The sequence below is a fragment of the Ipomoea nil genome, unplaced genomic scaffold (assembly GCF_001879475.1).
Source record: "Ipomoea nil cultivar Tokyo-kokei standard unplaced genomic scaffold, Asagao_1.1 scaffold0758, whole genome shotgun sequence".
In the NCBI taxonomy this organism is placed as follows: Eukaryota; Viridiplantae; Streptophyta; class Magnoliopsida; order Solanales; family Convolvulaceae; genus Ipomoea; species Ipomoea nil.
Window position 1 is genome coordinate 374765 of NW_017617186.1, and position 22076 is coordinate 396840.

The 22076-nt window shown below is 38.4% G+C and overlaps 1 protein-coding gene and 1 long non-coding RNA gene across 5 annotated transcripts in view; one reads left to right on the plus strand and one right to left on the minus strand.

The window, feature by feature from the left end:
• LOC109176805 overlaps positions 1–4363 on the minus strand; it is a 22645-nt gene extending 18282 nt beyond the window's left edge. The window contains exon 1 of the long non-coding RNA XR_002053455.1: positions 3958–4363. This is a non-coding gene — a long non-coding RNA (uncharacterized LOC109176805). The remainder of the gene's footprint in view (positions 1–3957) is intronic.
• LOC109176804 (ultraviolet-B receptor UVR8) lies at positions 494–19703 on the plus strand. Of its 4 annotated transcripts, none has more exons than XM_019326204.1 (16): positions 494–905; positions 1387–1463; positions 7531–7609; positions 8145–8204; positions 8385–8486; positions 8610–8706; positions 15921–15963; positions 16086–16131; positions 16241–16287; positions 16407–16509; positions 16947–17001; positions 17122–17188; positions 18033–18069; positions 18393–18472; positions 19230–19413; positions 19510–19703. In XM_019326204.1, the coding sequence occupies exons 1-15, from the start codon at positions 593–595 to the stop codon at positions 19347–19349; spliced, it is 1326 nt and encodes a 441-aa protein (XP_019181749.1). In that variant the 5' UTR covers positions 494–592; the 3' UTR covers positions 19350–19413; positions 19510–19703. The 4 variants fall into 4 exon arrangements, with proteins under 4 accessions (XP_019181749.1, XP_019181750.1, XP_019181752.1 ...); XM_019326205.1 differs by having other exon boundaries at positions 8613–8706; XM_019326207.1 differs by lacking the exon at positions 19510–19703 and having other exon boundaries at positions 18366–18472; positions 19230–19264.
• Positions 19704–22076: the final 2373 nt, after the last annotated feature.

Consider the following 22076-nt stretch of genomic DNA (forward strand, 5'->3'; position numbering starts at 1 on the left):
AAAGTAAAAAGGAAAAGATGGTAATTTGAAAATATCTTATCATTGTATAAATAATAATAATAAATCAAAATATACAAGTTAGTAATGCACATTATTACATTAACATAGTTTTTATTCACATTTTAACATTGGCTCTTACTATATTTATTATTTAATAAAAATAAAAATAAAAATATTCTCTACTAATGTATAGCATGGAAAAAACGATAAAATAGTCCTAGGTAAATTTTTAAAATTTTGTATGATTTAATAAATTATAATTGAATTATTATCAATTAAAAATTTTATGAATTAAACAATTAATTAACAGATACTACATTGTAATAGAGCTAGTAGCATTCAAAAAAAAAACAATTAATTAATTCAAAATGTTAAAAAGAAAAATTGACATTTCTTCAGAATATGCTAGAAAAATGAAAAATAGATTAATGTACAATAACGACGTCGCATGAACTAAGCGGACATTATTAACGTGACGTCGCCACGTTGGAGCACCGGGGGCCATCAGTTTAGTTCCTTTCTCGTATTTTCTTCTGTTAATCTTTCTTCTTCTTCTTCGATCACGAAGATGAACTGGTTATCGTAGAAAGTAATGCCGATGATAATGAAGAAGAACGTTCTGATGCTAGCGAGAGCGGTCGGGAATACGAGGAATAATACCACAATCGGAATTCTGAAAAGTCATGGCATTGTAGGATCAAGGCTTCGGCTCTGGATTTCTTCCGCCGCTGCCGACGGCAACGGCAAGAGGTTCGCCGCTTTGTGGGGAAACGGCGATTTCGGGAGGCTGGGACACGGCAGCATTGAATCGCGGTGGACTCCTGACACTCTGCAACCTTCCGCTTTTCATAATCAGAGCCTCCGCGACATCGCTTGTGGCGGTGCTCACACTCTTTTCCTCACGGGTTCGTTAGATCCCTCAACTTGATTTTCTAATGATTTATGTGAATTTGATCTTGTAGTATGTGTACAGGAGTACTTGATTGTTTGAATAGAAGCTGAAATCCATTCTCTATGTTGTTTTCTGGTTTCCTTTCTCTGGGAGAGACTTATATCTCTATGCTGATCAACCTCATTATTCCCTAAACTTCTTTTGACCCGTTTTTTAGGACTGATTTTCTTGAAAGGTTTACATAAACTTTAACTGCATCATTGAATGCTTTGGAACACAATTTCTTCTTTTACTTTTGTTCTCTGGCCAGTCTTTTTGGCCTTTCTCCTTGAAAGTCCTCTTCTTCTTTTAAGTGTACACTGGGCCATGCTTCCATGCTCTTATGCTCAACTCTGAACACCACTGTTGATATATTCCATATTGCCTTTGAATTAAACATTGTCTAGTGCATTTGTAAGGGAGATAGTCATAAACTAATCATCCTCTTTTGACAGAAAATGGCAGTGTTTATGCTTGTGGTCTCAATGATTTTGGACAGCTAGGCATTTCAGATGATAAAAGTTATACTACCGTACGAGCTATCTTGTCCTGTCTTTTTCTTCTCTTTCATTCTTTTGGGGTTGGGGAGATGGTTGTCCTTTCATAAGGGAGGTGTGCTACTTTAGTTATTGTGGTTAAATGCTAAACATAAGTTTTTTTTTTGTTGTAGTTTCTTCCGTTAGTGTTGTTTTTTTTATACAAATCAAACAGGAAAGTAATCAAATAATCATTCTAGTGGTAGAATTCAAGGAAGCATAGAATAGGGGATTGACTGATTATGCAAATCCTTGCTTATTTTATGGAGCGAATAATTATGGATTGACTAATCATTAATCAGTAATCGATGCTCCTACCTTGTTTTACATATAGTAATAGACTATAAATAGGGACCCCATCTCTTAGTAGAGAGGGCATCCAATCATCTATTCTAAGTTCTATTATAGTTGTAGTAGCTGGACAAAAGCCTGAAACTCTTGTTGGAGGGTATCTTAGTGACAGCCCTGTGCCTTTTTTCCGTTCAATAAACCCATTTTATCTTTCTCTTCTTTTTCCTTGTTCTTTACTCTAACAAATTGGTCTAACTTGTCGGAGATTGACGAACACACGATTGGATTCTCGTGTAGAGGCGTTAGAGAAGAATCAAGATGAGATACGTATCAAATTAACAGTGCTGAATGGTAAGTTTGCAGCAATTGAAACTTCCATCGCTAAACTAACAAAGGTGGTTACCTTGTGGCTGCATAGTAATGGGCATGACGTATCCAATCTTGTCACCAAGGCTGGCTCCAAGATTGAATCCCCAATAGAAAAATCCAACACCACCAAACTACCTCTCCACCCCACCACCACAAGTGGCCCCCAACTCACTACCATGAGGATTGAAGTTCCTAACTTCAATGGGATTGATATGAGTGACTGACTTGCTCAAGAAGAGCATTCCCTTGTTATCCAACAAACACGTGAAGAATTGAAGGGGTACAACAGCTTTTGATAGTAAGGAAGGACCAACATTTCAGGTGCCGCAAGAACTTTAAAGTGGGACTCATGGACAAATTCAATAGTGATATCTCCACCCCTTTTGTTGAATAACCGATTGTTCTTCATCAAGTCAACACTATGGATGAATTTGTTAATGAATACCAAGCACATGTCTATGTCATCCATTCACCACCAAGGCTCTTGCCGACCTTTTTGCCAAGCTACTCTGGTCAATCTAGATCACGCTCAACATCATCGGGCCAAGACAGCCCAAGCGAAAAGGTGTGACTTAGTTTGCTAAGGGTAATAATGTCTTGCTTAAGTTCCAGCCTCATTGTCACTCTACAGTCCAATGTCATATCAATGCAATGCTAGCACAATGGTATATGGGCCTTTTAGAATTTTGAAAAAATTAAGTGCAATCTCCCACAAATGACCGCTGCCACCCACATTTAGAGTATACCATGTTTTTCTTGGGTTACAACTTAGGCATGTACATGACATCATGTTTTGCACTCTAGCCTTGAGAACAAGGATGTTTCATTAGCGGTCGGTAATGATACAAATCAAGCAGGAAAGGAAAGTAATCAAATAATCATTCTAGTGGCAAAATTCAAGCAATCATAGAATAAGGGATTGACTGATTATGTAAGTCCTTGCTTATTTTATGGAGCGGAGAATTGGGGATTGACTAATTAGTAATTGATGCTCCTATCTTATTTTACATATAGTAATTGACTATAAATAGGGACCATCTCTTAGAAGAGAAAGCATCCAATCATCTATTCTAAGTTCTATTATAGTTGTAGCAGCTGGACAAGGCCTGAAACTCTTGTTGGAGGGTGTCCTAGTTGTTAGATGAATAAGGGGTAGTTAGAGTGTAGTTAGAGTTTCACTCTATGCCTTATGTTTATTTTGAATTCTGTGGCAAGTGGCTTTGTAGCTTATGTATAAATAGGATTTCTTCCTGTACTGCAAGATACAAATATACACACTGTTCTTTCTAGCTTTCAACACTTAACATGGTATCAGAGCCTAGGAAGTAAGAGTGGTTGCTTGGGCTGGGTTTGGAAGTAGCGGAGATGCCGCTACGAGGAGTCAGGTCGCCGTCGGAGAGCACACGTGCCACCGTCGCCGAGCTGCTCCGCCTTGACGCGCCGGCGCGTGTGGTTGATTTCGACGACGCTGTCGGTCAGTTTTTGTATCCACAGGGTCGCCTCGTCGTGCTGAATCCAGGGAGGTAGGATGTGTTGAAACTTTTCAATCTGGTTGGTCCTTGTGGTGAAAGAGGTACGGACAATAAACCTTTTTTTCTTTTCTGGGTGAAGTTTTGTTCATTTGTTGAATCTTTGGGCGAAGATTAAATGACACAAGAAAGGAATATCACTGTTATTTCCACACCATCTAAATTAATTGACGTAGTTCTGGCTTCAGATGAGTCTAATTTTTTTGAGTGGAAATTTCTGATTAAAGTAAATTTAGATGGTATAGGGAATGGTGACCATCGAGATAAAGAGTGTCCTACAGATGCTACTTTAACTGTGGACATAAGGCTTTACTGTCACGTATAATTAATTGCATCGATAGGAGAATTATTTTGTCCATGCAACATTGCCAAACTGTAAAAGAAGTGTAGGAGTTAGTGAACAAATGGTTTAGTGGAACAAGTAATTTGAGAAAATTATATCAGTTATCTTAGGAAGTATATCGTTCTAGTTAAAAAGGGCATGAGCTTAGAGATTATTACTACGACTTTAAAAGTGTATGTGTTGCTTTGTGTGCTGCTATGCCAATAATAGACGGTGTGGATGAAATGAAAAAGCAACGTGACAAATTACTTGTTTTTAGTTGGATTTTTGGCGGGATAAAGAGTATGATGTCCTTAGGTCCCAACTGTTGGGGAATAAGGACTTAGAGTCTTTGGATCAAGCATTTCCATGCTACAAAATGCATCGGGAAACAATGACTCGAACGAGCTCCAGGAAAGAAATATCTTTATGGGGTGTGGATCCAAGTACCCCCTGGTATCACAAGGAGGAAGTACTGGTGAGAGCTATGGCTATCGAGGAGGTAATAACCGCTTCAGAAGATGTGGGGGGTTTTCGGAGAGGTCGTTGCGGACGTAGAGGACCATGAGTTTGTTTTAACCGTGGATCCAGGACACTTTCGAAATCAGTATCCTAAGCCACCAAGACAACAAGTGGGCTGCTAATACGGCTTCCACGTCAAAAGGTCACACGGTAGTGATGACAGCTGAGGAGTTTGCTAAATTCAACCTGATGAAATTTTCTTCTTCCTCGCAATATCCATCCAATCAAGTGTCTTCCTCTGCAACTTTTGTTCAAACAGGTAATCCAGTTGCTTGTGTTTCTTCTGCATCTCGGCAGTGGGTCATTGACTCAGGGGCTTCTGAGCATATGACAAGTAACTCCAATATTTTTTCTACATATCTACTCGTCACATCTGGTCATACCGTTACTCTAGTAGACGGGTCTGTAGCCACTGTTTTGGGTAAAGGTTGTGCCACTGCAACCTCCTCGTTACCCCTTACTTCTGTGTTATACCTTTCGAAGTTTCCTTTCAATTTGCTTTCTATTAGTCAAATAACTCGTGACCTGAATTGTTCTGTTATGTTTTTCCCTGACTACTGTCTGTTCCAGGATCTTTTGACGGGGAGGATTATTGGTAAGGGGAAGGAGGTTGGCGACTTGGCGGTCTGTATGTCTTAGAGCAGTCTACATCACTCGAGAACATATCTACAGGTTTGATGAGCAATGTTTCTCCATTTCAGTTGCACTCTTGGTTTTGTCACCCATCTTTATCAACGCTAAAGAAGATGTGTCCTGGTTTAGAGTCTTTGATTGCTTTGCAGTATAAGTTTGCAAAACCTCATCATGTTCCCTAAATTTCTCGGGTAAATAATAGACTCCTTGTTTGAGTTGATTCATTATGATGTTTGGGGTCCATGTCGGGTTACGTCCAAAAATGCCTTATGTTTATTTTGAATTCTGTGGCTAGTGGCTTAGTAGCTTATGTATAAATAGGGTTCCTTCTTGTACAGCAAGATACGAATACACACACTGTTCTTTCTAGCTTTCAACACTTAACATTAGTGACAGCCCTGTGCCTCTTTCCCATTCAATAAAACCATTTTATCTGTTATGGAATTTGTTAGAGTCCTAAGGTTTTTGTTAGAGGTTTTTGGGTTAGCTATCATGTCTTCCTTGTACCTATATATACTGTATAGTCTCAAGCTTAATAAATCATCAAACACAGTGAGTTAGACACTACATAGCCTTCCTTCAAACGTTAACATGGTGTTAGAGCTGGCGAGAGTGAGATAGTGGGTTGTGCTCAGAATAGTAGGGCGACGCTGGAGCTAGAATCGGAGCCGCCATTCGCCGCCGCTTCATTGCTGCTTTGGCGCCACGTGTCGGTGCGTGTGGCAGTTTCCGGCGGCATCCCCAGTCGAGGTGTACACCGGTCGACTCACCTCTGTGAGTAGGTTCCGTCCATGTATGTTTTGTAGAGTTGTGGTTTGTTGATGTTCTGCACTTGAGGGTCTTTGTTTGTTTTTTCCTGGGTTGAACATGGCAGAGGGAAGTAATAGGAATATTACTGTTGTATCTACGTCGTCAAATTAAGTGATGTGGTATTGGTTGCTGATGGGTCTAATTTTGCTTAATGGAAATTCTTGATTATCCCGAGAGATATAGGAGGATAGTTGGGAAGTTGAACTATCTCACCATTACGCGTTCGGATATTGCTTTTACGGTAAGTGTGGTGAGTCAGTTTTACGGTAACCCACTGGGAGGCGGCAATTCGAATTGTAAAGTATCTCAAGAATGCTCCCGGGAAGGTATTTTATATGTTGATCGTGGACATACGAGTGTTGAGGCATTTTTTAATGCTAACTCTGGAGGTTCGTTGAGTGACAAGAGGTCTACGACGGGGTATTGTGTGTTTGTAGGAGGTAATTTGGTTTCTTGGAAAAGCAAGAAACAAATTGTTGTGGCTCGGTCCAGTGCAAAATCTGAGTACAGGGGCGATGGCTCATGTGGCGTGTGAGATAACTTGGGTGCACAATATTCTGAAGGAGGTTGGCGTAGAGGTGATGAAGCCCATACGTCTGTGGTATGATAGTCAAGCAACTATACACATTTCAATAATCCGGTTTTCCATGAGCGGACCAAGCATATTGAGGTAGATTGTCATTTTGTACGTGAAAAAGGTTCAACAAGGATTACTTTCTATGGCTCATGTTCGCAGTGGCGACCAACTAGCTGATTTGTTCACTAAAGGGCTCAACAGGGACAGGGTTGAATATATTTGTAACAAACTAGACATGATAAATATCTATGCTCTAGCTTGAGGGGGAGTGTTAGAATAATTTGGAATTTGTTAGAGTCCTAAGGTTTTTTTTTTTAGAGGTTTTTGGTTTAGACTGTGGCTATCATGTCTTCCTTGTACCTATATATACTGTATAGTCTCAAGCTTAATAAATCGTCAAACACAGTGAGTTAGACACTACAGAGCCTTTTTCCTTCAAACGTTAACATTATCTTTCCGGCAGGTCGGACCAATTTGTTAGAGTAAAGAGCAGGGAAAAAGAAGAGAAAGATAAAATGATTTTATTGAATGGGAAAGAGGCACATAGTTGTCAGTCTGTCACTAAGACACCCTCCAACAAGAGTTGCAGGCTCTTGTCCAGCTGCTATAGCTATAATAGAACTTAGAATAGATGATTGGATGACCTCTCTAAGAGATGGTCCCAATTTATAGTGTATTATTATATGTAAAATAAAGTAGGAGCATCAATTACTGATTACATGATTAGTCAATCCCTAATTATCCGCTCCATAAAATAAGCAAGGATTTACATAATCAGTCAATCCCTTATTCTATGCTTCCTTGAATTTTGCTACTAGAATGATTATTTGATTACTTTCCTTTCCTGCTTGATTTGTATCAGTTTTGAACTTTTAATGATATCATAGTATCCATTTTAATTATAAGCCAATTATCTCAAATTAAACTTTTAAGTAAAATAGCCTAGTCTGCCCAGATGAAATTAATCAACATATTTTATTAGTTAAATTGGCATGAAATTGCTATTGCAGGAACCAGTTCGTGTTGCCGCACTTCCCAAAGACATTATAAAAATTTCTGCGGGTTATCATCATTCTTGTGCTATCACAGGTTTGTTATAAATTACCAACGAGGACGTATTAATGTATTATTATATACATATATTTCATGGTTTAGACCATTTAGTAAAACATTCCTGCTATCACGGTATTCTCAAAAAACTGTAGTGGGCATGGATGATTTATTCACATCTTAAACTCTTTACAGAGTTGATACTTGTTGAAATCTTTTGTCAGGACCAACTTTGTGTTGATTTTTCTCTTGTCTGGATAATATAACCTTATCAAGAGAAAAGGGAGAAAATTATAAGAGAAACTGAGAACCTGTGTTCTTAAAAATTCAAAAAACCATTGCTCAGTGGTGGAGAATAGTTAACCTCACATTATTCTGTTGATTAACTTATGGTTTTTATTTGCTTATCAACATAATGCCTCTATGTCTTGGCTTATATTTTTCTTTGGAGATGGGGTTTTACTTGGTATTTTTCCTTAGCTTTATTCATCTCTGTCAAAATTAGTCATTTCCTGAATTCTTTGCAGTTGCATTTCTGTTTTATGCTTGTGATATTTATTCTTTTATGTTGCAGTTGATGGTGAACTCTATGTGTGGGGAAAGAACTCAAATGGGCAGCTTGGCCTCGGAAAAAGTAATAGTTTAACTTTTATAATTTTACTTAGGTTGAATTAGACTTGCTTATCCTTTATAAGTGATTCTTACTGCTGCTATAAAATTTAATAGCAGATATAATGGCTTTGATAATACTGATAAAAATGTATCAATCGTGAAATAGTTTAACTTGTTGACTCTTTACTGTGATTGTCTTCAGAAGCTGATAAAGTAGTTTCAGTTCCTAGAAAAGTTGAAAGTTTGAATGGACTAGCTATAAAAACAGCTTCCTTGGGCTTTGAGCACTCAATTGCTGTTACAGGTATGAGATTTAATTCTTGGCATCATGAACATGAAGAAGCACCCTTATTTCAGTATGTTATTGATCTTCACTTTAATTAAAAATACAGAAAATTAGTGCAGAATATGTGTCTTTTTTCTTTAGCAGATAACGGTGAGGCCTTGAGTTGGGGTGGGGGAGGCTCTGGACGACTTGGTCATGGACTTCATTCAGGAATTTCAGGAGTATTAAAAAGTAACAGGTCCATTCTGATGGTTGAAAATATTCTAGCATGTTACTTGAAAGCAACACTTGATTTCCAGTTTTTAGCAATTGGATCATGCCTGCTTCTCTAACATGTGAACTTCTTGTATACTGGCTTACGAAAATTTGTCAGCTCACTCTTAACTTGCAGGACTCCTTACCAATAGAAAAAGGTCTTCTCTAATGAAGTATTATACATGGTTAAATGTGTTTCCTTTTGATCTTCCTTTGCATTCTACAGCTTGCAGAATAAAGAAAGTTCACTCGTTGATTTGTGATCTTTGGAGTTTTGACAATGAAACACATATTGGGGGTGTTTGGTTTAAGTGTTTCAAGCTCCCCTATGGGATTTAAATCTTGTTGAAAAATGTAGAAGAATGAAAAGATTCATTGTATTCCCTGTCTAGAGTTGTACATGTATCGACTATTTATACAGGAATAAGCTATAACCTAATGGACTCAGTCCTCATAGGCCTAGGGTTTCAATACTCCCCTCAAGCTGGAGAGTATAAATCATATGCTCTAAGCTTGTTACAAATATACCCAACTCTAGGAGTCCCAAGGTATTTTGTTAAGATATCAGCTAATTGATCTGCAGAATTGACAAAGCTGGTTTTGATGCACCCTGACACAATCTTCTCCCTGATGAAGTGGCAATCAACCTCGATGTGTTTAGTTCTCTCATGATGAAATCGATTAGAGGCAATGTGTAGAGCTGCTTGGTTGTCACAAGTCAGTGTCATTTGAGCAACATTGCCACCTTGCAACTCTTGTAGTAAGTGTTTTAGACTTTTAGCCACATAAGCTCACATGTGGCAAGGCCATAGCTCGGTTTCAGCTTCAGCACTGGACCTGGCAACAACATCCTGCTTCTTACTTTTCCAAGTTATAAGATTACCACCGATGAGTACACAATAATCCGAAGTAGAGCACCTGTCAAATGGACAACCCGACCAATCTGCATTAGAATACCCAACAACCTGAGCATGTCTTCTATCTTATAGTAAACCTTGTCCTGGTGCTCTCTTGTGATATACTTAAAAACCCGAACAGCAACATCTCAATGGGTATCACAAGGATTCTCAAGAAATTAACTCAACACACTAACTGCTAAAGAGGATATATGGTCGTGTGATTGTGAGATAATTCAATTTTTCAATTAATCTCCTATATCGTTCTCGGTCAGGCAATGGCTCCCCTGTCCTGATAGGAGTTTAACATTCGGATCCATTGGATTATCCACCAGTTTACAATCCAACATGCTAGTTTCTTCTAAAATATCCAAGGCATACTTTCTTTTAGAAATGACAATACCACTGCTAGACTGGGCCATTTCAATTCCAAGAAAATATTTCAACTTGCCCAAATCCTTGGTCTGGAATTGACTGAAGAGATACTCTTTCTTGAGATATGCCCTCTTGATCACTCCTTGTAATAACAATGTCATCCACATATACTACAAGGTATATGCATTTCCCATTAGAATGACGATAGAAAATAGAATGATCAACTTTCACTTGTCATACCAAACTCACACACCACAGAGCTAAATCTCCTAAACCAAGCCCCGTGGAGACTACTTCAAACCATACCAGGATCGTTGAAGTGTAGATACCAGACCAGATTCTCCTTGAGCAACAAACCCAGGTAGTTGCTCCATATAATAAACCTCCTCATGAAGATCGCCATGTAGAAAAACATTCTTGATATCCAACTAGTGTATGTCTCAATGATTTATGGTTGCCAAAGATAAAAGCAATCGAACTAATGCAATTTTAGCTACAGGAGAAAAAGTATCAGTGTAATCCAAACCAAAAATTTGAGTGTAGCCTTTTGCCACCAATCGTGCCTTAAGGCGATCAATCTTGCCATCAAGGCCCACCTTCGCAGTATAAATCCACCTACAACCAACAACAGTTTTACCAAGAGGGAGGGGGACGAGCTCCCAAGTGCCACTAGACTGTAGGGCCTCCATCTCTGTTAACATGGCTGGGAGCCAACCTGGATCCGAGATGGCCTCACGAGTGGATTTATGTTAGACACAGAAGAAAGGTGAGAAAGAAAGGCGAATTTAGGTATAGACACAGAAGAAAGGTGAGAAAGAAAGGCAAAGTAATGGAAGATACACGATGATAACTCAAAAAGGTATATATAGGATGAGGTTACGAAAGATTTAGGTATTACTTGTTAAGAAAGATTTAGAAGAGTTTATTGTATTACTTGCTTGTCTCAATGGAGAGACAACAGATAAATATATACAGACTAAGAGACAACTCTACACAACTTCAACAGACATATTTCTACAGACATAACTTTTGAGTTTCAACACTCCCCCTCAAGTTGGAGCATGTATATCATATGCACCAATCTTGTTACAAATGTATTCAATCCTATGACTTCTTAAAGTTTTAGTAAATATATCAGCTAATTGATTATTTGAGCCTACAAATGTAGTATCTCCAGATGCAACTTTGTCTCGAATAAAATGACAATCAATTTCAATGTGTTTCGTCCTTTCATGAAAAACTGGATTTGACGCAATATGCAAAGCTGTTTAGTTATCACAAATGAGCTTCATAACTCTTTTGTGCAAATCTTTAGTTCAGTAAGGAGGTTTCTTAACCACATAAGTTCACATGTTCCAAGGGCCATGGATCGATATTCGGCTTCTGCACGTGATCGAGCAACAACATTTTGCTTTTTACTTTTCCAAGAGATTAAGTTGCCACTGAGAAATATATTTTATTATATTATGTTGAATAGTAGAAAGATTCATTGTATTCAACTCAAAGGAACTGTGTACAAACATCTACTATTTAAATAGGAATATGCTATTAACCTAATGGGCCTATTTCTAAAAGGACCTAGGGTTTCAACACTCCCCCTCAAGCTGGAGAGTATAAATCATATGCTCCAAGTTTGTTACAAATATACTCAACCCTAGGAGCTCTAAGGGGTTTTGTCAAAATATCAGCCAATTGATCTGCAGAGTTGACAAAGCTTGTTTTGATACACCCTGACACAATCTTCTCTCTAATGAAGTGACAATCAACCTCAATATGTTTGGTTCTCTCATGATAAACTGGATTTGAGGCAATATGTAGAGCTGCTTGGTTGTCACATATCAATGTCATTTGAGCAACCTTGCCACATTGCAACTCTTGTAGTAAGTGCTTCAGCCACATAAGCTCACACGTGGCAAGGGCCATGGCTCGGTATTCAGCTTCAGCACTGGACCTGGCAACATCTTGCTTCTTACTTTTCCAAGATATGAGATTACCACCAATGAGTACACAATAACCTGAAGTAGAGCGCCGGTCAAACGGACAACCAGCCCAATCTGCATCAGAATACCCAACAACCTGAGCATGTCCTCTATCTTCATATAGTAAACCTTGTCCTGGTGCTCTCTTGATATACCTTAGAACCCGAACAACAGCATCCCAATGAGTATCACAAGGATTCTCAAGAAACTGACTCAACACACTAACTGCAAAAGAGATATCTGGTCGTGTGATTGTGAGATAATTCAATTTTCCAATTAGTCTCCTATATCGTTCTCGGTCAAGTAATGGCTCCCCCTGTCTTGGTAAGAGTTTAACATTCGGATCCATTGGATTATCCGCTGGTCTACAATCCAACATGCCAGTTTCTTCTAAAATATCCAGTGCATACTTTCTTTGAGAAATGACAATACCACTACTAGACTGGGCTACTTCAATTCCAAGAAAGTATTTCAGCTTACCCAAATCCTTAGTCTGAAATCGACTGAAGAGATACTCTTTCAACTGAGATATGCCCTCTTGATCACTCCCTGTAATAACAATGTCATCCACATATACTACAAGGTATATGCATTTCCCATTAGAATGACGATAGAAAACAGAATGATCAACTTCACTTCTAGTCATACCAAACTCACATACCACAGAGCTAAATCTTCCAAACCAAGCCCGTGGAGATTGCTTCAAACCATACAAAGAACGACGAAGTTTACATACCAGACCAGGCTCCCCCTGAGTAACAAACCCAGGTGGTTGCTCCATATAAACCTCCTCTTGAAGATCGCCATGTAGAAAAGCATTCTTGATATCCAATTGGTGTAAATCCCAATGATTGATTGCTGCCAAAGATAAAAGTAATCGAACTGATGCAATTTTAGCTACAGGAGAAAAAAGTATCAGTGTAATCCAGACCAAAAATTTGAGTGTAGCCTTTTGCCACCAGTCGTGCCTTAAGGCGATCAATCTTGCCATTAGGGCCCACCTTCACAGTATAAATCCACCTACAACCAACAACAGTTTTACCAAGAGGGAGGGGAACCAACTCCCATGTGCCACTAGACTCCAGGGCCTCCATCTCAGTGAACATGGCTTGGCGCCAATCGGGATCCGAGAGGGCCTCACGAGTGGATTTAGGTATAGACACAGAAGAAAGGTGAGAAAGGAAGGCAAAGTAAGGAGAAGATACACGATGATAACTCAAAAAGGTATATATAGGATGAGGGTTACGAGTAGAACGTGTACCTTTCCGGATAGCAATGGGTGCCTCAGTGGGATCAGCGTCAGATTGCAATTGAAGTGGTGGAACCGCAGCCGGAGGAGGATCGGGTGGCATGGGTGAGTCAACCGGAGCCTCAACAGACACAGGGCGAGGACGGCGATGGTAGACTTGAAGGGGGCGGTCAGGAGCAGTAGGAGGAGTTGGAGGATTATGATCTTGAACAAGAGGAAGTGAACCAAGATAAGGAAGAGGGAGAACCTCTGAAATAGAGACTGCGTTACCCGGTGTGGGCTGGAAAAAAGAAGTAGACTCAATAAAGGTGACATCAGCAGACACAAAACGACGATTAAGTTCTGGAGAATAACACCGATAACCCTTTTGGAGCCGGGAATAACCTAAGAAAACACACTTGACAGCTTTAGGGGTCAATTTCGAACGCCCAGGAGTCATGTCATGAACAAAACAAAGACACCCAAAAACCCGAGGTGGAAGAAGGAAAAGATCAACCGAAGGATACACAATGGAATATGGGGTTTCATTGTTTAGGACTGAGGATGGCGTGCGATTTATCAAGTAACACGCAGTAAGGATAGCATCAGCCCAAAAATGATGAGGAACATGAGAATGAACTAACATAGTGCGAGCAATTTCAACTAAATGTCGATTCTTACGCTCAGCCACCCCATTCTGCTGAGGTGTGTAAACACACGACCGTTGGTGTAACATACCCCGAGAAGTCATATAGGATTGAAAGGGGTTAGAGAGATATTCTTTAGCATTGTCACTACGCAGAACACGAATGGGTTTACCAAATTGAGTTTGTATTTCAACACAAAAATTTTGAAAAATCTGGAATAACTCAGAACGATCTTTCATAAGGAACAACCAAGTACACCTAGAATAATCATCTGTAAAAGTGACAAAGTAACGAAACCCCAAAGCAGAATTGACACGACATGGACCCCAAACATCAGTATGGACTAAATCAAAAAGAGACGCAGCCCGATTATTGACTCTACGTGGAAAGGACTTACGTGATTGCTTTCCAAGGTGACACGACTCACAATCTAATGACTCTATAGATAAACCTGGAACCATCCGTCGAAGTTTGGAGAGATTAGGGTGGCCCAAACGATTATGGAGAAGCAAGTGAGAATCTGTAGAAGCATAGGCAGCAAGATCATCACCACGGAGGTAATAGAGGCCTTGTGACTCAATCCCAGTGCCAATCACCTTCCCCGTACTACGGTCCTGCACAACAACCGAATCCGCACAAAAGGTTACAGAACAATTAAGGGTACGGGTGATTTTACTCACAGAAATAAGGTTGAAAGGATTATTAGGAACATATAAAACTGATTTTAAAGGGAAAGATGGCATAGGATGAGCCTGACCAACACCGACAACTAGTGTTTGATTGCCATTATCTAAGGTGACCATGGGCAAAGCCTTAGACTTTGTGACATTAGTCATAAGGGATAGGTTACCAGAAATATGGTCTGAGGCACCTGTGTCTAGAATCCAAGTATTTGTGTTACTAGCTTGAGAAAGACACAACAAAGAAGAGGTACCAACGGCGAGAGATGAAGCCATAATATTATTCAAAAGGAAAGGGAAAAACTGCCTCAAAGGATGGTTGACCGGAAAGTTGACCGTTGACCGGCAGAGATGAGAAAACGGAAAACACAGTCTGAAGCGTTTTTTCGAGACGAATCCAACGGTGGTAACGTCATCACGATCGGAGGTCGGTACAGGCAGATCTGGCCGGAAAACAGTGGCGGGTCTCGGCCTCGCGTGGCGGCGCGTGCGGCGGCAGACGGCGACCGGACTTCGGGCTCTGGCTCGCGACGAGGCTCCGGTGAGGCCTGTGGTCTTGGTTTGGGAGAAGAACCACCAGGCAGATGTCCGAAAGCAAAAAACAGTAGCGGCGGCCGTGAACTCCGGTGGCGGCGGCGGCGGGAAAGAAAGGGGAATTATTATTTAGGGTTTAGGCTCTGATACCATATTGAATAGTAGAAAGATTCATTGTATTCAACTCAAAAGAACTGTACAAACATCTACTATTTAAATAGGAATATGCTATTAACCTAATGGGCCTATTTCTAAAAGGACCTAGGGTTTCAACATATTATCACTCTATTGTAAGTTTAATTTTGATGCTAATATTGTGGGCTGGTAGGATGTATGCCCTTGTAATTTTAGAGTATAAAAAGGAAGGTAGAATTTTATTTTGCCTATTGGTAGGAAACAGAGAGGAATACAACCTCTGATCCTGGATAGGAATGAACTGATAGAGGAAAGAAAAATGCTGAACAATATCCCCTTCTGTTTCCTCTTCTTTAACTGTCCTTTCTAGTTTCTTCTGCTTAGATAATTCATTATCAGAGTACTCTGAAAATACAGTTCTCTCTCAATTCCAATTGCAAATTCCAAATCCAAAATTTTCTCTGGATATTTTATACCATCAATTTACTTACTCTGACATAAATTATGAGTTTGTTAGTGAGGCACTGACAAGAAACCCTGTAAAAGTGCTGTATTTCTTTAAAAACGTCTTGAATTTAGCCTATATACATTAAAAGATATATCTCCATTCTTGATGAACTCTCATGCAATTGATGGTTATGTTAGCTCTGCATATACTGATTATACTCTGCATAGTATTGTTTCATACCTAATTATTTAATCTTTTGTTGCCTTTGAATGCAGTGAATATACACCAAGGCTTATTAAGACACTTGATAGTGTGAAGGTATAGTAAGCCCTATACCATCTAATGCCTTTCAGTCATTCAAATTTCCCTTCCAGATCAGTAAATGCTTAGTATCAGCTGTTCATTTGATTCTCTTAGCAACATTGCTCTTCTCTAAATAGGTTAAAGAAGCTGCTGCTGGGATGCTGCATTCTGCCTGCGTATGTGGTAATTCATTGATTCTTTTCTGAACAATCTACTAAAATACTTAAATATTTGGGGAAGTATTTCATTATGTTGCTCAATTTTATTGATTAACCTTGTTATAATTTCACAGATAATGGATGTGTATATACTTTTGGTCAAAGAGCAAAGGAGAAATTTGTAAATCTCTAGAAACTAAGAGCTGTAATTTTATAGTTCTGATTTTAGGAATTAGGTGTATCATTCACTTTAACTTTTGGCTACCATCTAGCTGAACTGTGTTTTATTAAAAAATGTAGGGCTTTGGGGATGCTAACTATGATATGGTACCATCTATGATCTGCGAGTTACCATTTTCTGAAACAATTGCATGTGGCGGTTATCACACATGTGTTGTTACAAGTAAGAACCTTTTTTTTTTGGGTCTAACAATGCCTCTGACATTAATCTGGAAGAATCAAATTTATTTCAAGTCCATAGAAACCAAAAATCAGAATATCTAGTTTTATACAAAAAGCTAATAATGCTCTGCAGAAGTACCCACCTGATGCATGTCTGATTAACTCTCAAGAATGCCTAGAGAATGAGCCAACATGTTTTACTCTTCTCTTATCGATTTAATTTTTAAGTAGTTTTTCTTCATAGATTCCTTGTTGCTGTTTCCTGGCTCAACAATAAAATTTATAGTTTTCTGTATTAAGAATAAAAAAGGAAAAAAAAAAAAAATCATCTTGTTATGAAGAGGAGAGTTTCTTGGAGTGCTTATTTTGTGCTGAGAGGTATATATCATTTAGCACTTCCATTACCCATAATTCTGATTTGCTCACTCTTTATTGTAGGTGGTGGAGAGCTGTATACATGGGGCTCTAATGAAAATGGTTGTCTTGGAACTGGGTATGTTCCAGGAAAAATATTTTCTTTGTTTCAGAAATTGAACTTAGCATACGCTACTTACATTTATTACGTTTGTTCATTATCTCCTAATTAGTTTATATTTACCTATATTTGCACCAGTTGTACAGATGTTACTCATTCACCTGAAAGAGTCCAAGGTCCATTATTGAGAGATCCTGTTTCCAAGGTCTGTTATGCAAACTACTTTTTATTGTCGTTGGTAACTACAAAATTTGTAATCAGAAGTCAGAACCCATAATCATATCATGCTTTACCTCTTCTTACTGTCAAATATTACAGACTGTTTTCCTGTATGGTTGATTGGTACCTATCTCATTTTGCCTGGTCTTCCCATCATGATGTACTTGTCAATCTAATTATCCTTTTCTGCTTCATCGTATAATGAAACTGTGGGTAGGGATGGATAATCAGCTTCATTGATTGATTAACATCAATGTTGAAATTGTATGATTCTGCTATATCAATCAGCAGCTGTTGATTTGTTTCTTAAGACATGAATCCTCATCAGGTCAGAATGCTAGTTTCCACTGTTGCGCTCTTGTATCCCTAACTGGAATATTGGAACTTCTATCATGAGAGGTTCTTTGGATTTTTCCTACCTCATTCACCATGCAACAAGATTTCCTGGGTCATTGGTTCTCAGGATAGATAGTTTCTTTTGGAGTTTGTCATCCTAGAAAGGAGCAAGAGCCTAGATATCTACCAGTGATCTCTGTAGACAGACATTTACAACAAAATAAGAAATTCCTTAACCTTATAGAGCATGGATCCCCTTTTGTTATATATAGCATGCTCAAATATGAGGAGTGTATTTGTGCATGAACTTTGTTTTAAAACCCAAGGGAGAATCTAGATGAATATTAATCACATACTTAGGTGTGGTCATCCTGTCATGTAACCAAAGAAAGAAAGAAAGAAAGAAATATATATATATATATATATATATATATATATATATAATTGCAAATGTTTTGTGTGACTATAGATCTCACATGATTCATTTTTGACAGGTATCTTGTGGTTGGAAACACACAGCAGCAATTTCTGGTAATGCTATTATATTAATGAATAGAAATTCCTATTCAAATCTAAATTATTTTATTTATCTTTAAGAGTATCAAATATTTTTGTTTCAATATAATAGGAACACCCTCAAAATAAAAACTGGAAATATTTCTATTTCCATGGCTCAGCTCCTTTATTTTCAGTTCAGTTCTCATTCTTTGCAAATTGCTCTTCCAATTAATTGAAACCTTCCGCAGTCAAGTTTCTACATCAATTTATTAGTTCATGATTTCTTATAAATACTCTTTCCAATTTTATTTCATTTTTGTGGCGATAAGTGAGCGGCTTTAGTATCTGATTACCAGGAGGCAATGTTTATACATGGGGATGGGGAGGTTCCCACGGAACATTTTCTGAAGATGGGCATTCTTCGGGTGGACAATTGGTACACTTCACAGACTTTGAAATAATGCTACATACATTTTACTTATTATCTATCTATCTATCTATCTATATAATAATAAAGCACGAAATGTTATGAGCATTAAAAACTTGCTAAAAAAGACAGTAATTGACAACATGCAGTATTGGATGTCTGACACCCTATCCTGCGAATCTTGGGTATTCAATTTGCTAAATTTTATCTCCTCCTGTTGTATTTAAGGGTCATTTGGTTAGCAAGAAGGATACAGAAGGGATAAATGCACACACAACATTAGAAAGCAGAGTGAATATCTCATCTGATGAATTCCCCCCTTGTCCCCAATGCCTGAATTTATGCCATTTAGTTTAGGCCCAGGGGGCCAGTATGTATCTTCCATGAGATGCAAATTTTTTGGTCTCTTTTGCTCTAGAAAACTAGGAAATGTTGGTTGGGAATTGGGGTTCCAAACCAAACCAAACCGAACTGAACTATGATGTTAAACCGAATGGTTTTATTTTTTCAAAATCAAACTGAAATCGAAAAAATCTAACCGAATACCAAAACGCTCACCCCTAGATGCAACACCACCTGATAGGGAGTGTGAACTGTCAGTCTCCTCTACTGCCACCAACATTAGAAAGCAGAGTGGGTAGAAGCATATGGGACCTACATTGCAGACAAAGCGACATGCACGCTCTACCACCATACTAGATTTTATATACACACATATTGTCTGTGCAAGTACTTGCCTTGGACTGAAGAAGTGTTTGTTATGCAGGGCCAAGGAAACGATGTTGACCACATAGAGCCTACAATGGTTAACTTTGAGATTGGTGCAAGAGCATTGCAAATATCTTGTGGATTCAATCATACGGGTGCTATACTTGAATATACATGAATAACACACCATTCTTATTACAAGTCTTAGAGAAACAGGTTTGAAGAGTGCTGATCATATTGATTTTCTTCTTCAATCAACCTATTTTATATGAAGACCATAGTATTTTTCAGACTTGATTGAATTTGGCGTGTTGTAGTTTATGTTCCTAGAAATTGCCATTAATAGTATACGGCGTAACTGTTATCATTAATGACATTAAGTGTGCCACACATTTATGGCAATGTATCGTCTCATCCCGGGAAGTAAATTGTGGCTACATTTTAGCATCCAATAATGGCTCTCATCAAATCTTACAACTTTTATCAGCCAAATTTTCGCGAGTCGGATAAGAAAATTTTGGCTGTTATAATATATGGGCTTAATAATTTTATTTTTTGCAAATTGTTTATTACAGTTTTTCTATAATTTAAACTATAAAGTAAAGTATAGGAAAAATGACACCTTTTCTTCTTGAATTATATGGTTATATAACTTTTGCTCTCTTAATTATCGTGTATCTACATTAGTCTTCTCTGTTATTTTGAAAATAACAATTTTTTTTTCCTTTTCTATTAAATGGGATACCTAAAAATAAGTATTTCATTTATTTTTATTTTTTAACAAATTATTGCTTATATGTTGAATCAAAATAAATGAAAAAAATAGCAAACAACATCTGTAAATATTATAATTATAATTTTTAGCTAATGTTAGTAAAAAAATTTAGACTTAGGCTATGTTTGGCAAACTTAGCTGAAAAGTTATAAGCTAGAAGCTGAAAGCTGAAAATGAGCGGAAAATTGAAAAACTATAAGCTCGGAACTGAAAACTGAAGAGTTGTTAAGCTAGTTGTTATGATTGAAAGTGATTGGTAAAATTAACTTTTGATAAGTTGATAAATGTAAAAAGCGACATCTTCAAAAATTTAAATTAGTTTGTTTACATATTAAAATTTAACATTTTGTCTTTTAAGAAAATTAACATTTTGAAATAAAACTATTAGCATAATCATGATTTAGCATCTCATAATGAAGTAGCAATATTGTTGCAAATTTAATGATGATGATGATAATGATATTTACGGTGAAAGTTGCGGATAAAGGAGAAAAAAAATAGTTTTAATTGGGAAGGGTAAATTATGTCATTTCTTTAAAATAATAAGGATATAGATGGAAAAAAAAAAGTTAGGAAGCTAGAAGCTTATTTTGAAACGCTATGTAGCATTCCAAAATAAGCTCTTATTTTAAGTTAGGAGCTTATTTTGGGAACATTACCAAACAGAGCTTATAGCTTATTAGTAGCTTAAAATAAGCTATAAGCTCCTAAATAAGCTCGGCCAAACAGAGCCTTAAATACAAATAATTTATTAATGCCAATTAATTATAATGTTAATATTAATGTTACTAGATATTACCGCGGTTTTAATTCCGAGTTAACGGTTCACGATTCTAGAAAATGATAAATTGGCGATTCTGATTTGAATCGCTGTTGTATACATTTTCATTGGCCTCAACGACGTCTTCACCATAGTTGGCATACAAGAGCTCTTCTAGGACCAAATGCCCGTCTAGATGCGTAGCACCGGTGCCACACTCTACATCAGCATCGTAGACGTCAAAAACTTTATCAAAAACCAAAAAAAAAAAAAAAAAAAAAATTGAAGAGACAAAAATGTCATTACCTAAAATAAGGTTTCACTGGAAAAGTTACCGAATGATCAAAATTGTTCAAACTATGATATTTTGAGATGTTAAATGACAAACAATTATTTAAAACTAATTTTTTTTTTTTTGTTTACAGAAGGAGGGCGTACGCCCCTTAACGAGACAAAGAAGAGAGCGCAGCTTAACTCTGCGAGGTAGTCCCTCGGGTCGCGCGGGCACCAACCCTATATTCCCAGATTAAGTCGCCAAGCTACTCTGGCTGGGTTTTGAAGACTCGTGTCCCCAACCCATGGTCCAAAGCTACCAACGCAAGCTTGTTCGCAACCCGATTTCGATCCCGTACCACGTGACTAAGCTCCACCTCTCGAAAAGCATTTAACTCTCTCACGCATAGCTTCACAATATTGCTCCCCTTGCCGGTCTTGGTACATGCATGAATGCTTTTGAGTGTCGCTAATGAGTCGCTTTCCACCACCACTTTCTCAACATGGCAACCGGATGTCTTCCGTATCCCCACAAGAACCGCCCAGGCTTCCGCTCCTTCCGCCGTGCATGAACCAATATTATGTGTGACACCGTGCATCCATCTCCCAGTGTGATCTCGCAAGACTCCTCCACATCCTGCCTTCTGGGACGCGCCCTTGCAGCAGCCGTCAACGTTCAGCTTCCACCATCCTAGCGGTGGTTTCATCCAAGCGGCGACCTCTGCGACATTCCGAATGCCAGCATTAGGCGAGATTCGTGACGCAAAGGCGGCTTTAATCTGGTGCTGTTGGGTCCGGATCCAAGCAGTCTTTTGTGCAGTACTCATGTGGACATCGAAGATCCTCGCATTCCTCCACTTCCAGCACCACCATAAGCTTATCCCAAACACCTCTGGCCAACCTTCTTCGAAACCCAGTCGTGGATCTGCATTTTAGTTGATAGAGAGCCACGACTTCCAGTCCTCCGTTCGTAGCAGCCTTATCGTTCGGATAGGCATCAACGCCTCCCACAGCCCCGCTACCTCGACACATGATCTGAAAATGTGATCCAGATCTTCCTGCATACCTGCACAAGACGGACAATTCAAATCAGTTGT